Genomic DNA, 14,232 nt, shown 5'->3' on the forward strand with positions numbered 1-14,232 from the left:
TGTGCGTGGTTACGAGTTGGTTAATTAGAGAAGAAAGGATTTATTAAGAAATTGGATTTTTTTAAAATCAATTTCTCCATTCTCAGTCAAGATAACAACTCATATTCAACCATCGCCATAACCATCTTGCCACTCAGAGTTACTACCAATACCTTTTCACCATCTTCACCTTCATCGAATGTCCATTCCCATCCTTCTTATCATACTTTTCTACAATTTCCCCTGCTTTCAACCAAAAACATAACACACCAAAAACAGATTAACAATCCCAACCAACTCATTCTCCATCTTCAATCCTCAATTCTCAAATCATTCAAACCTTCATTCTCTCTACAAATTCAATTCAAATTCACCCCACCATTCATTCCTTCCTCAAGCCTCCCAAAAAACAACTTGAAACACACCACACACAAAAAAGAACCCCATAAAACTTCACAGACACACAGGTACACACGAAGAAGAAAAACTCGACGAGGAATAAAAAGGTTTAGTTTTTTCTATAGTGTGATCATCGTTTCCTCGATGGCCACGGGACCCGAAAGATCGAAGCCATTGCACAACTTCTTGTTGCCCTATTTGAAATGGGGCACCCAACGGTTACTTCGCTGCGTCAACGCCGACCTCGATCGCCGATCCTCGAGATTTGACGCGCTCCAGAACGGCGTCGTTCGAGTCCCCAACAAGCGCAAAATGAACGACGACGATGCCGTTTTCTTGGGAGGACTCAGAGAAGAAGCTAGTGGTGTGGCCAACCATGTCATGATGTCTTGTAATTTAAGAATGAGAGAAACCCCAACCAAGCTTGGTGGAGGTGTGGGCGGCGACTAGGGGTTTAGTCTCCAATGGCAGCGGCGCCGTAAAGAGAGAAACCCCAACCAAGAGTTTGGCCTCGCATTCATGACCAGTGATGAACTTGACAGGAGCGGACCACGGTGGCGTCTCCATCGCTCCTAGTGGGCGTTGTGGAGTTGAAAAGGAGGAGAGAAACCCTAACATTTGGAAGAAAAGAAAGGGGAACTCTGATGGTTCCCTTGGCTGCAACAAGCGCTGTCGGCGACAATCCTGGCAATAACGACCTCGTTTGATGCAATTGCGGCGACGACTGTAACACCCTAATATTTTAAAGGGTATTACTGTTAGTAGAGACTAAATTAACTTGATATCTTCTATAAACAATCAAACTTTATTTCAATTATCCCAAAGTACAATACCAAACTTACAAACTTCAAACAATATAGTCTTCACCACTTAACATAAATTCGAAATTTCAACTTATAAGTTTTACACAACATAATTTTTCCAATACAAATTTATTCTTTTTACAAAATATCCCTGAAAGTTTTTCCCTGCATCTCTCTCATCTCTAAGCTTTTTCAACCGCATCTGCAACATTATCTATTCACATATAACATGAGTTATATGATCATAACACAAACAAATAAGGGTAAGTCAACCATATCATATCAATCATTAAACTTGTAATAAAAATAGTTCAATCATGTATTTCTACAATTGCTAAAATATCATTACCCCGATGTCATTAATTCATCATTATCAAAATCATCTTCCTCATTTTCATAAACCTTACAATTGTACCATGCTTACTCACGAAGCCTTATGGTCAGACCGCTCTCTGCCTGCTTCCTTAAGCCTCACCTGTATACTATGTCTTACTCTCTGAAGCCTTATGGTGAGACCTCTCTCTGCCTGCTTCTATAAAACTTATGAACCACATATTTAAGTCAAAGCCTTATGGTCAGACTACTTCCTTCCTGCTTTCATAAACCTCAGGTGTTACTTTGCTCATATCAAGCTCTCATGGTATAAACCGAACATACTACTTCCAGTAGGAAACATCATTTCATAAGCAATGATTTCTTATATCCACTCCAACATTTCATCAAATCAACATTTCATACCCTCTTATCCACTCCAACATTTCATCAAATCAACAATTCATAACCTCTTATCCACATAACTCAATCATGTTCATTCTCTAATCATAATTTGACAATAACCTATTTTGGTGTCAATAAATTAAACATATTGCCAGATATCATACTTCATATTATAAACTCATTTTGACCATAACGAGTATAACTCAACATATTTTCACCAATCAAAGATTCATAGATCAGCCAAAACATTTCAACATATCTTAGCAACTACATATTAAAGTCTGAGCTCAATGTAATGATAAATAAAATATATATGAAGTTTTTACCATGATAACTTTATGCATCTACAATCAACTTATTTTATTTTATTTTCATCCTATTAGAGATCTTTCTTTACCCCAATTGGTCACCGGAGAGGACCCAGATGTCTGAACGCATCAAACTCACCTTCGACGCCAACACATATGACTAGTCACAACTGACTGGACCAGGCCAGGGCTGCTCTATGATCAGGGATGTGCCAACTCAGGTTTTTAAGGTTCCTCTATCCTACCAACAAAGGGAGGCCCTCAATAATTAACAATTTATTTATTTAATTTATCTACCTTGTTGTCTTATGCTCTAAATCTAAAATGCCTAATTTTAATATTTTTACTTCCTCTCACAACAACCTCAAACAGTATCTGTATATCTATTTAATACTCATATACAAGTTATTACAGAACCCTTACTCCAGACCTTCCAACAAGATCAATTTCAGCCAACAAACTCATTCAATAAATTCATCACATCACAACATGTACAATTTAACAGTTTCAGTTATAACACCCAATATAATAAAAGTCATAAAACAGTTTCGCAAGAGAACACCAGTTCAACATTCGTATATTTATAAATTCATACAAAAATAATTAGTTGTCCTTACCATCAAAATAATATTAATATAAAAATTCAGGGGAAACAAGAAGTTGAATCTGGCAGAGCCGGCTAGACAACTTCTCATCCTTCCAGAAAGATGCAATAAAAAGAATAGATAAAACAATAAAATTTCTGGGAAAACAAGAAGTTGAATCTGGCAGAGCCGGTTATACAACTTCACATCCTTCCAAAAATACAATATAAATAAGAAATAACAGGTATGAGGAAACAAGAAGTTGAATCTGGCAGAGCCGGTTAGACAACTTTTCGTCCTTCCAAAAATACAATATAAAGATATAAAAAAAAACAACAAAAGATTTGGGGAAACAAGAAGTTGAATCTGGCAGAGCCGGTTAGACAACTTCTCGTCCTTCCAAAAATACAATATAAAGATATAAGAAACAACCAAAGCTTTGGGGAAACAAGAAGTTGAATCTGGCAGAGCCGGTTAGACAACTTCTCGTCCTTCCAAAAATACAGAAGAAACAAATAAATGTTCTCATTCAAAATTCAAGACCATACAACAACAAAATACTACATATTCAAGATTTAGGATTAGAGACAAGCAAAGTATAAGAGTGGCTTCCCTTACCTCTATTACATACTTAATCTCCTCGCTCTCTGAAAACTTCCAGAATATCCCCTTTGAAATTAGAAATTCTTCCAACTCTCTTCTCTCAAAAATTTTCTAAGTTCTTTGGTGTAAATTTTCAACCTTCCCCCCTTGGCTATTTATAGCAAAAAAATTTACTATTCATTTTTTACTATTCATTTTTTTATTCATTTTACTATTACAAAAATAATTTTTTATTTGCAATTTGATTAATTCTGATCTCAAAGCTACGTGGAACACTTATCCTTTCCAAATATTATTTTTTTTACTATTCACTTTTTACTATTCACAATTTACTATTCATAATGTACTATTCACAATTTACTATTCATCATTTTTTTTTCTAGCATTTAACTTACAAATATTTTCAAGGATCTTACAAGGACTCTGACAGCGGAGAATGTGGGAGGCACGACAATAAGGGTGCAGCGCGGAGAGGCGAGGGTACTTCTCTCGCACGCGAAGAGAGGCAGGAGAGGAGAGGTTGGCGCAGTGGTCAGCGGTGACTCTGGCGGTGATCGGTGTCGCTGGCGGTGATCGGTGTCGCTGGCGACAGTTTTGGCCGGCCAGTGGGATGCACGACGGTGTTGGGCTGATGGAAGGCAGGGCTGCCACGGTTGGGAGTGAAGAAGAGACTCTAAACTTTGTCCCAAGAGAGAAAAAGGAAGAAACCCTAGTTTCTAATCTGAAGGAGCTTTGGGCCTATACACCAAAACTCTTTCTTCTCTAATTATCCAACACGTAAGCACAAACACAATTATATTTTCACACGTAACCACTAACTACTGCCACATCATCATCCCATTAACTCCGTTTGGTTATATTTAACGGAAGGGACTAATTTGACTCACAAATTTACAAGTAAGGACCCATTTCAAACACTTTTGTAACGAGAAATTAAATTGAGATTTGCCAACCAAACTGAGAACAAAATTGGGTATTAAACCTTTTTTATACTTATACGTTGTATATAAAGTTAATTTTTATGTGATAATTCTTTTATAGTTAAATATTATATTACTGGGATATCACACTAATTTAATACATAATATACATGACATTGATACGGTAACGTAATACAATTATAACTTGGCGCGATGACAATTTTTTCAAATAAAAAAAAATTAGAAAAATTTGAAAGTTTAAAAAATTACAAATTAACAAATGTGAAACAATGTTACTTCCTATTAATGATTTAACCTTCGTTTTAAAAAAATATCAAATTGAAATTTTTTAAACATTATAGAATATATATACAAAAAAAAAAAGCTAAATTGAACAAAATATATGAAATACAATTTTTTTTTGAAGTCAAGGTAAAATTAGAAAAAAATATGAAAACCAAAAAATTCCTATATACATGTTAAAAATATGACGGCTGTTTCACCGTGCGCCTTCAATCATTTCATCTTACACTTCCAAAAATTTTTAAAATTCTAAAATTGTCTTCTTCAATTTAAAAAACCTTACACCCCACATTTTGTGCTTCATTAAATTTTGAAATTCGATGAAAGATTTTTTCTTTATTGAATTTTGAAATCAATGAAGGATTTTTCATTTTCTTTATCGGATTTTGAAATTCGATGAAAATCTTTATAAAAAATCTTTCATCTGATTTTGAAATTTGATGAAGAAAAAATTATTTATCGAATTTTAAAATCTGATAAAAAAATATAACCCTTTTAAAAATTGGATGTGCATGATGAAATCTTTGAAGATACATATGAAATAAGTTTTCAAATAGCTTATTTAGCCTCTTCTTTTGTTTTTCCCGCCCTTGAAATAGTCATGTAACTTACACTTCCAGACTTCAGCAGCTCCATAGGGCAAAATTGGCAATACAAATCTTATAGGGGTGCAGGAAGCAATTTAGAAGGTACAGGAAGCAATAGCCTAGAAATAAATATCGAAAGCGTTATCCGGTGAGCAAGCCTGGAATTTTTCTCAATCAAATCCATTGCGATAAGAAAACCAGACACAGTCGACAGTCTCCTCGAATTCACCATGTTCTTGGAACCTTGATATGGAGTTTGTCGGATTTGTGATGTGATTCTGTTGCTCCATAATCTGAAAATTGGTGTTTCTGCTACGAAACATTTATAGTCTACTACACAAGGTTCGAATGCAACATGTTCTTGTTCTGTTAATATTTAAATTGATAAGATGTTGATTGAACCGCGTGCACGAGTTTGGTTCTTGATTTTGACGGAGTGATTAGTTCGTATGATTTGGCTTTTAGTATTTCAATTGGATTGGTGCATGACTTTGTTGTCCTTGTTTAAATATCGAGTTGGGGAACGAGTTCAGGACCCGATTGGTTTGTACTGAGAAATAGAAGATAATTTTGCGAATTTAGGGTTTGGCTCTTTTCTTTTTTTCTAGTTAGTCGTCTCTTGGCAGTTTAGAGACTGTGCAAAGAGGGAATGTCAGAACTTCAACCATTTAAGGAATGCTCCACATTCTCTGTGAACTACCCACGCTACTCGTCTTACCTATGATGTTGCTGTTCAGTTATGACATTTCCTTGATGTATATTGCATTCTGTTATTTTGGGTTCACTAATTTCTAAATAGAAATGACTAGACTAATTTAAAAATGTTTTGAAACTTATGTTTCTAAACCGTATTGAACTGACCTTTAGTGATAAATAAACATATATAATTTCACTCCTTTGGCGTGGGTGATAAATGTTGTGATATATTAATTTATTAGGTCTTGTTGAATTTTGAAAACTCATATCTAAGGTGAACTGAAATTCATATGATTTGAAGTTTAGAAGGAAAAGAATTAATATTTGTTTGACGTATTAGTGCTAGTTTTGGATGTGAAACTAGAATCCTGTAATACTGTGTTTGCACATTGTTGATTGTGGACAGATGTGTCGACACGTGTTAGTGAGATTGTAGGTTTTTAACCTTACATGTAATTGGACTCCCAATTTTCTCTGGTTGCATATATGCAAAAACTAAATAAACTTTATTGGTAAATTGTGCAATTTCTTCGCTGCAAATGTTTTTCTTTTGCACTTTCCCATCATGGTGTTCTTCCAGGGTATGGTTGCTTGTGTTAACGTGTGCTCATCGTGATGATGTTTTCAGCGACCACTATATGTAAATTCTTTGCTTTGTTTTTATTGCTGCTTCTTTTATCTCCATTTCAGGGAGGCGGAAATGGGTTCTTGGGCTAGAGTATCTGTTTTGACTATTCCATGGTCTACAATCAATGCCGAATCTGCTACGGACTCCAAATTAGGCGCTGTGTTTTATAAAATGTACAGAAATCCAAATAATAGAAAACTGTGTGTCTCTTTTGCTTGGGATGATTATAAACTTAGGAGTCTTGGTGTGATTAAATCAGGCCAAGATATATCTTATTTTCAAACCGAACAAGAAGTAGGAACTTGGGAAGAACCAGATACTGGCAGTGACAGTGAGTCTGATAGTGAGGAAGTTGAAGACCACTTCCTATTTGAAAGTGACGGAATGAGGGCTTCAGTTGTTGCTGATGTTAATGTAACTTCAAGGGACAACTATGACGAACTTATTAAGAAAGGTTAATTTTTTTTCTCATTGCTTTGTTTCTTTTGGAGCCATAACATGGTTTTGAAAACTAGACCAGTATAGTTCTAGACTGACAACCATAATTTTTGTGCTAAACTGTGTTTTTAATCTCATATTTTCAGACTAGCTGATAACTTCAGAATAGTTGATAGGAGAATAAAATAACAGGTTGCCACAAAAATTTACACAGGATTGTCACGTCAGATACATTGATGTCAGCTTGATCATTAGTTCGCCATGTTACTTCACAACAGAACTAAAATTGCCAACAAAGGAAAAATGTAGGGATAACAAATCCAAAAATAATTATTTAGGAATTAAAAGTGATTTATGTAAAATCTTCAGGGACTAAAAACTTGATGAACCCTTGATTTTTCAAATATCTTTTTCTATAAGATCCTGTTAACTGCCAAATGTCAGTTAAACTAGTTGAACCACTCCTGCTGTGAACTACTAACCTTAACGGTTTAATAAACAATTCAATTTTTAAATTACTGCTTTACATTTTCTTCCTCTTTAGTGCTTGTGGTTCTTACTTTCAATATGATTTTAAGGTTGAACAACTTCCTGACATGTGCTAAAGAAGTTTCACAAGTAGATTGTAGAATATCTTTTTTGATCCTGGACTATAATCAGATACTATAAGAAGATATTTTCATTATTGCAGAGGTTGAACAGCTTTTGGAACCAGAAGAAAGAGCAATATTGCAACAGAATGTTACTCCTAACTTGGAAAAAATATCAACTGTAAGTCTGTGACTCTGCATCTGTCTCTCGCAGTGTTCACTTTCTTATTTATACTTAAGCCCTTGTATTCATGTTTTCAGGAAAAATGGAGCCCACTGCACACTCTTGTGCTATCAATGCAGATGAGTTGCGTGGATAAGCTTCTTGATAACGGCATGGACATTGATTTGCCTGATAAGGTGTTTGTTGTTTATATTTTTCCAACTTATGCATAGTGTTAACCTGGGCTTGAATAACATTATTTGATCAAACAGGAAGGCCTTACTGCACTTCATAAGGCAATTATAGGTAAAAAAGATACTTTGATTAGCCATCTTCTACGGAGACGAGCAAATCCGCATGTTAAGGATAAGGTGAGGAAGCATTCTTTTGCATAACTGTCATAAACTGTTAACTGCAGTCTGAAGTGTTTTTGACCATCTATTCCTATGGTAGGATGGAGCCACTCCACTTCATTATGCAGTTCAAGTTGGCGCCAAGATGACTGTGAAATTATTGATCAAGTACAAGGCTGATGTCAATGTTGAAGATAACGTGAGCATTTCTTTAACACAAGCTTGCTTTTATTAGCTTTTCTTTTTATGTTTTTCTATTTTATGTATATGGTTTATATTTACGACTTTAAGAATCTGTCAGGATGGTTGGACCCCCTTGCACGTTGCCATTCAGAGCAGAAATAGAGATATAGCAAAAATTTTGTTAGTCAATGGTGCTGATAAGACAAGGAAAAATAAGGTAATTTTTTGTCATACATTCCACAACAGAATAAGGCAGTTATAATGAATTAAATGGATCAGATTGAACATGTTTTGTTATCATTCCCTTTATTCTTTCTTATTTTTCTAATCTTTTTGGATTACACTGTTATAGTCCAGTGAAGCTAATGTTGTCAAGTGTCTACCGCTCCGTTTGATTTCAAAACCTTATTGTTAGAGATAGAAATCGATGAAGCTGGAAACTTCCTTTCTAACTAGTCATCAAGGGTTTATTTGTTTCCCTTACTTAGAACTTGATTGTTTGTTTTTTTCAGGACGGAAAAACAGCTCTGGATCTAAGCTTATGCTATGGGAAAGATTTTAAGTCTTATGAACTTGCCAAATTACTGAAGACGGTTCCAGCAGATAGCTGTCTATGACGTTAGGATGCAATTGGCTAGAACCAGAGTGAAGTTTCAGCTGAATGGTAGCTGCTGCTAATTAGCGAGTAAATCATCCCGTCGGCATTCAGCCTCTGAAGATATGCAGCTGATCTTTTCCAAAATGAGGAAACTTTTGGTGGAACAATTCATTATCTTCCACGTCATTGATTACTTGGAATATTTTCGCGGCAAAGTTAGAATTGACAACATTGTCCTGTCAAACCCACACTCATTTTCAGTCTATAAGTTGAGAATATTATTAGTGATCCGCAGACACAAAGTGCTTGGCAAATTGCTGAGTTATTTTTTATGAACTGCTCAAACCACTGTGATCATTCTATGAATTGTTTCAACTGATAATGAGTAACCTGGGTGCTCAAATTTTGTAATTAATTGTAACAAGTAGACGTAGTTCATAATTTCTGTTGTATGCACGTGTTACATTTTCAGTTTCTTTGAATGATAGACATTGGCATTAGTTTTTTGGTTTATTTATTTATGATTAAATCTCATTTTGTGTAAATGAAGAAATTTTATCCGTGGAAACATACATGATGGTGTTTTGTTCATTCCTTTTCTTCTAGGCCAGGCAGTGCTTATCTCTAACTTTGTTGTTGTATGATAAACATAATTTAATTATTGAGAATTATTGAAAATATCTTAGAATCGAATAGGAAAGTTTACCGAATTTGAATTGAATGATTGAAAGTGCTACATGGGTAATTTTCACTAACTGATGTGAATATACAAGTCTTTTTTTCTTAGTATACCAAATTCTTCTCACTGTTGAATTTGAATTATTTCTACTAAATTGTCATGGGGAACTGTTTCCTTCATTTCTAGTTATCCTAACTCCAAGTAGCATGGGCACTAAAGTGTTTAAAGAAATTGAGTTCTTCAAGAATTTGGGCATATACCCGAATTTGGTTTCAATACCATCAACCATTTTTCATTTGCATCTTATCTTTACCAGTTATTCTAAAAAGCATCATCATCTAGAATCAAAACTTCGCCAAATTCAATCTATTGGAATTTGACAGGCCCATCTATCTGAAGCATGCGTAGAAATAAGTCTCAATGTTTAATGTTTGTGTCAATACTAAACTCAGTTTTAGTTTGGTCGAAAAGGTTTGATATGCCCAAATTTATTGTTATATCTCACTTTTCTCCTATTATGATATATAGTAGGACCTCATTAAATTAGTCAGACATATAAGTGATAATTGCCAATGTCATTAGGTAGAACATATTAATGATTGATTATCACTGATTGAGACGTTTGATTAACATTTAACAAGAATTTAGGTCCAATGTTTGGTTGATTAGTCCTTAACTTCTGACACGACTTCGGATGTTTGGCAATTATTGGTCCAAATTGAAACATAGAAGAATCTACAATTTCTTTAGTTATCAGTTGGAGGGATTAAGACCATAACATTAACCTTATATATGACTAAACTCATGGAATCAAAAAAGGAAACTTTGCAACTATTTAAGAGCTAAAAATTGAAGTAGATAAATAATGATTTCGTTTAAAAAAACACATTAATGATCATAATTATTAGAAAATATTCTCTTAGTGTATATACAAGACAATAATATAGTTTATACAAATTGTTTTAGTTAGTGTTTCATATGTAGAGTTGAACAATTACACAAAATATACTTTCATGTTTTTACTTTGGTTTAATCATTCACGAAGTCCCTATTTTTGCGTGGAATCTCAATTTAGTCCCTTTGTTTCTGGAAATGTTAATTGGGTCCCAAATTTATGAAAATTGGAACAATTGAATCCTTTCCGTTAAATTGTCTCCAACGGCGTTAGTGTGTGTTTGACGTGGCACGCTGTAGTCAGTTTCTTAACTGACGCGGCTGACTGAAGCAGGGACAGTGAAGCATGTGGATAATAACAATTTTTTTAGTAAAAATAAAATGAATGTTTTAAACCAAAATAGGGATTCATATTTTCAATTGATCGAATTAGGGGTTGGGATTCTTCTGAGTGCTTCTAGGGTTCGTCCAAAGTTCATTCCATTTCACAAATTGGGGTATCAATTTGGGTATTTAGGGTTTAATCGAAGTTGACCTTGAGAGAGTGTGCAGTTGTCGTCGTCATCGGAGTTGTGGGACCTTCTTCAGTTGCAATCTGGAGTGGACAGGTCAGTAAAAGTTTGGTTTTGTTACAAACCTTTATATTGCGATGTTGGGTGGTGGTCCCCGTCGTTGTATTGTGTTTTATTTTTTATTGCAATGTTGTGGTCCCCGTCGTCGGATTGTGTTCCATTTTTTATTGCAATGTTGTGGTCCCCCCATGCCCCCCATGTTTAAAGTGATAATTGTCTGTGTGTGTGTGTGTGTGAGTGCGTTTTGTTTATGGTTTTAATACATGTTTTGTCGTCAATTGATTACATTATAGGTGTATAAATACTTATATATAGTGTTTTGCATCATGGACGAGGATATTGAGGTTGTCTTTCACCATGGAGGGAAATTAGTTAATGATGGGAAGCTTAAGTATGAAGGGGGGGAGACATCTAGGTTTATGTTTGACCCAGATGTTTGGAGTTATTTCGTGGTTGTTAGTGTAGTGAAATCTTTGGGATACCATGGGCTTAAAGATATGTGGTACTTTGTAGGAGGGGCTTCAGTGTTGGATGATAAGTTAGAGCCTCTATGTGATGACACTGGTGACATGCATATGGTTAATTTAGCTAGGCTGAATGGTGAGGTGCATGTGTTTTTTATACACCCTGTTTCTGAACCCGATGTCATACATATGCTGGAATATGTTGGTAATGATGAAGGACAAGTTGAAGAGAGGGGTGATGTTGATTGTGAAGAAGTGGAAGTTGATGCTGTTATGGAGGAAGATGTTGTTAGAGTTGAAGAAGTTGGTGGTGTGTTGGAAGAGATGGGTAATGTTGATGGTGAAGAACAAGAGATGGGTGAACAAGTGTTAGTTGAGGCTGTTATGGAGGAAGAGGTTGTTAGAGTTGAAGAAGTTTGTGGTGTGTTGGAAGAGATAGGTGAACAAGTGGAAGTTGAGGCTGTTATGGAGGAAGAGGTTGATGGAGTTGAAGAAGTTTGTGGTGTGTTGGAAGAGATGGGTGAACAAGTGGAAGTTGAGGCTGTTATGGAGGAAGAGGTTGATGGGGTTGAACAAGTTTGTGGTGTGTTGGAAGAGATGGGTGAACAAGTGGAAGTTGAGGCTGTTATGGAGGAAGAGGTTGATGGAGTTGAACAAGTTCAGGAAGTTGTTGGTGATTGTGAACATCAAGGTGAAGAAGAGAATGAAGTTGAAGGTTATGTGGAAATCCGAAGCTGGAATTCCTCTTTTGAGAATGGTAGTGGTGATGGAAATAATGAGTGGTTGGAGGGGCTTGTTGATGTCAATGTTGGTTGTGATATAGATGATGATATACATGCAGATTTCGAGGGAAATGTGGAAGTGGAAGTCCAAAGTATGTCAAATGACTCTAGTGGACCATGTTCCAGTGTGAGTTCTGACAGCATGTTTGATGTTAACGTGGAGGGTGGGAATGATAGAGGTTTGTCAGATGATGAGTGGGAATCTGAACAATTAATTACTTGAGTAGAAAGTGATGAAGACGATACCGATGTAGAAGGTTATGGGACTTTTGCAACATTCGTCTTGCCAAAAAGTATGGTTGACTTTAAGTGAGAAGTTGGGACATATTTTGCTGAAAAGGAAGACATTTTGGAGGCTATAAAAAGTTATGCATTGGATAATGGAAGAAATATTAAGTTTGTTAAGAATGATAAACAAAGAATGAGGTTCAAGTATGTGGGTGCAAAAGGTAAATGCCCTTGGAGGTTATATTGTGGCTATATGAAGGCAGTGAAAACATGGCAATTGAGAACAATGCTGGACAACCATACTTGCAACAGGGAATTCAACCTTAAATTAATTGATGCCAAGTGGTTGAGCAAGAAGATACAGAAAACTATTAGAGATAATCCTACAGTTAAGGGTGTGGATATAAGGGAAAAAGTTCAAAGGAAATGGAACATTGGTATTTCAACATGTGGAACATTACTCCATATCCTGATGTGTCTCCACCACACAAAAGAGTATTGCCTGGAAAACCAAAGAGAAAACGAAGACTAGAGCAATGGGAAATGAGGAAGGATGAATCAAGAATGACCAAATCTGGCTTGCGGAAGAGATGTGGCATATGTAGAGAACATGGCCATAACAGAACTCGTTGCCCATCAGCAACCCAAGCAGGAACTGTGCCCAGTACATCAGCAACCCAAGCAACTTCATCCACTCAACAATCTGAAATAGCACATCACTCTGGGAATCAACCGTAGTACATAGTAGGAATGGAATTTTGTAATCTTTTTAGGCTACAAAACATTATGTAGAAAAGTAGTAGATGTAGGAAAACGTTATGCTGTTGACATCCAATCACTGTTATTGTGGTAGTACAGTTGATAACTGATGGAACTTGATGATGTTTTTATGGTTATTTTTTAAGAGTATGACTACAGTTTTATATACTACTTCACAATAGTTTTAACATAGTTATGTTTCTTATTTTAACATGGTTATAAAAGTTGTAGTGTGGTTTTGCTTGAGATTAATGAACTATTCTGCCAATTACTATCCATAAATCTCCAGGAATCATCCAAAATGGGCATGACTCAGAAAGATCAACACATTCTACTTTTATATAGTGCTTGAGATTAATGAAAATTCTATGAAGTTTATGTAATCTGTGCTTATCAGTTCACTTTGAAACCACTTCATATGATTGTGCTTATTAGTTGACAGTTCAATACGAAGAGTATTTTGGCCAAAAGTTTCAATCAATACTTTTAATTACTTCCTTACCAAAAGTTACAAACAATACAAACTTTTATAGTCAAAATAACTTTGGTTCATTGCATTCTAAGTACATTCCATCATAAGTACAATGAAATCATTCCTATCAACAAAAAAAACACTATTGTAAGTACAATAATGTTCACCACAACAAGAACAGAGACAATCCCTAACAAGACATTAAGCCTATTTCCCAATTTCTTCACTGACAAGTCCAAATCACTTATAATCTTCCATCCACCTTCCATTGCTTCTCTATTCAACAAAGACTCAGACTTGCCTTCACACTTTGCACTCATTTCCGTTTCAACAACCCCATGATCTGCACACCATGTGAAATAATTGCAACCACCATCTTCACCACCATTCTGTGACAACAAAACACCAATCAGAGCACCCTCGAACTCAAAATAAGAACAACGAAAAACCCAACAAAAAAACTTACCTTGAACTTAGGGCAACCCCAAAATTGCTTGCCTCTATTCTTAACTGTTCTTGCAGTTCTGACA

The 14,232-nt window shown here is 35.5% G+C and overlaps 1 protein-coding gene across 1 annotated transcript; it reads left to right on the forward strand.

Annotated features, from left to right (window-relative positions):
- The first annotated feature begins 5,369 nt into the window (after positions 1-5,369).
- On the forward strand, positions 5,370-9,381 carry LOC108341848 (ankyrin repeat domain-containing protein EMB506, chloroplastic). Its single transcript, XM_017579502.2, has 8 exons — positions 5,370-5,545; positions 6,590-6,981; positions 7,657-7,736; positions 7,817-7,915; positions 7,991-8,089; positions 8,172-8,270; positions 8,373-8,471; positions 8,767-9,381. Exons 2-8 carry the CDS (start codon positions 6,600-6,602, stop codon positions 8,869-8,871), a joined length of 963 nt encoding a protein of 320 aa, XP_017434991.1. The 5' UTR covers positions 5,370-5,545; positions 6,590-6,599; the 3' UTR covers positions 8,872-9,381.
- Positions 9,382-14,232: the final 4,851 nt, after the last annotated feature.

The sequence above is a fragment of the Vigna angularis genome, chromosome 6, assembly GCF_016808095.1.
Source record: "Vigna angularis cultivar LongXiaoDou No.4 chromosome 6, ASM1680809v1, whole genome shotgun sequence".
Taxonomy (NCBI): Eukaryota; Viridiplantae; Streptophyta; class Magnoliopsida; order Fabales; family Fabaceae; genus Vigna; species Vigna angularis.

What these genes read in the sequence shown, in the direction of transcription:
- LOC108341848 (XM_017579502.2), top strand. Translation starts at nt 6,600, where the DNA reads ATGGGTTCTTGGGCTAGAGTATCTGTTTTGACTATTCCATGGTCTACA. An exon ending in ACATTGATTTGCCTGATAAG is followed by an intron (nt 7,916 to 7,990) that starts GTGTTTGTTGTT and finishes TTGATCAAACAG; the next exon opens with GAAGGCCTTACTGCACTTCA. An exon ending in ATAAGACAAGGAAAAATAAG is followed by an intron (nt 8,472 to 8,766) that starts GTAATTTTTTGT and finishes TGTTTTTTTCAG; the next exon opens with GACGGAAAAACAGCTCTGGA.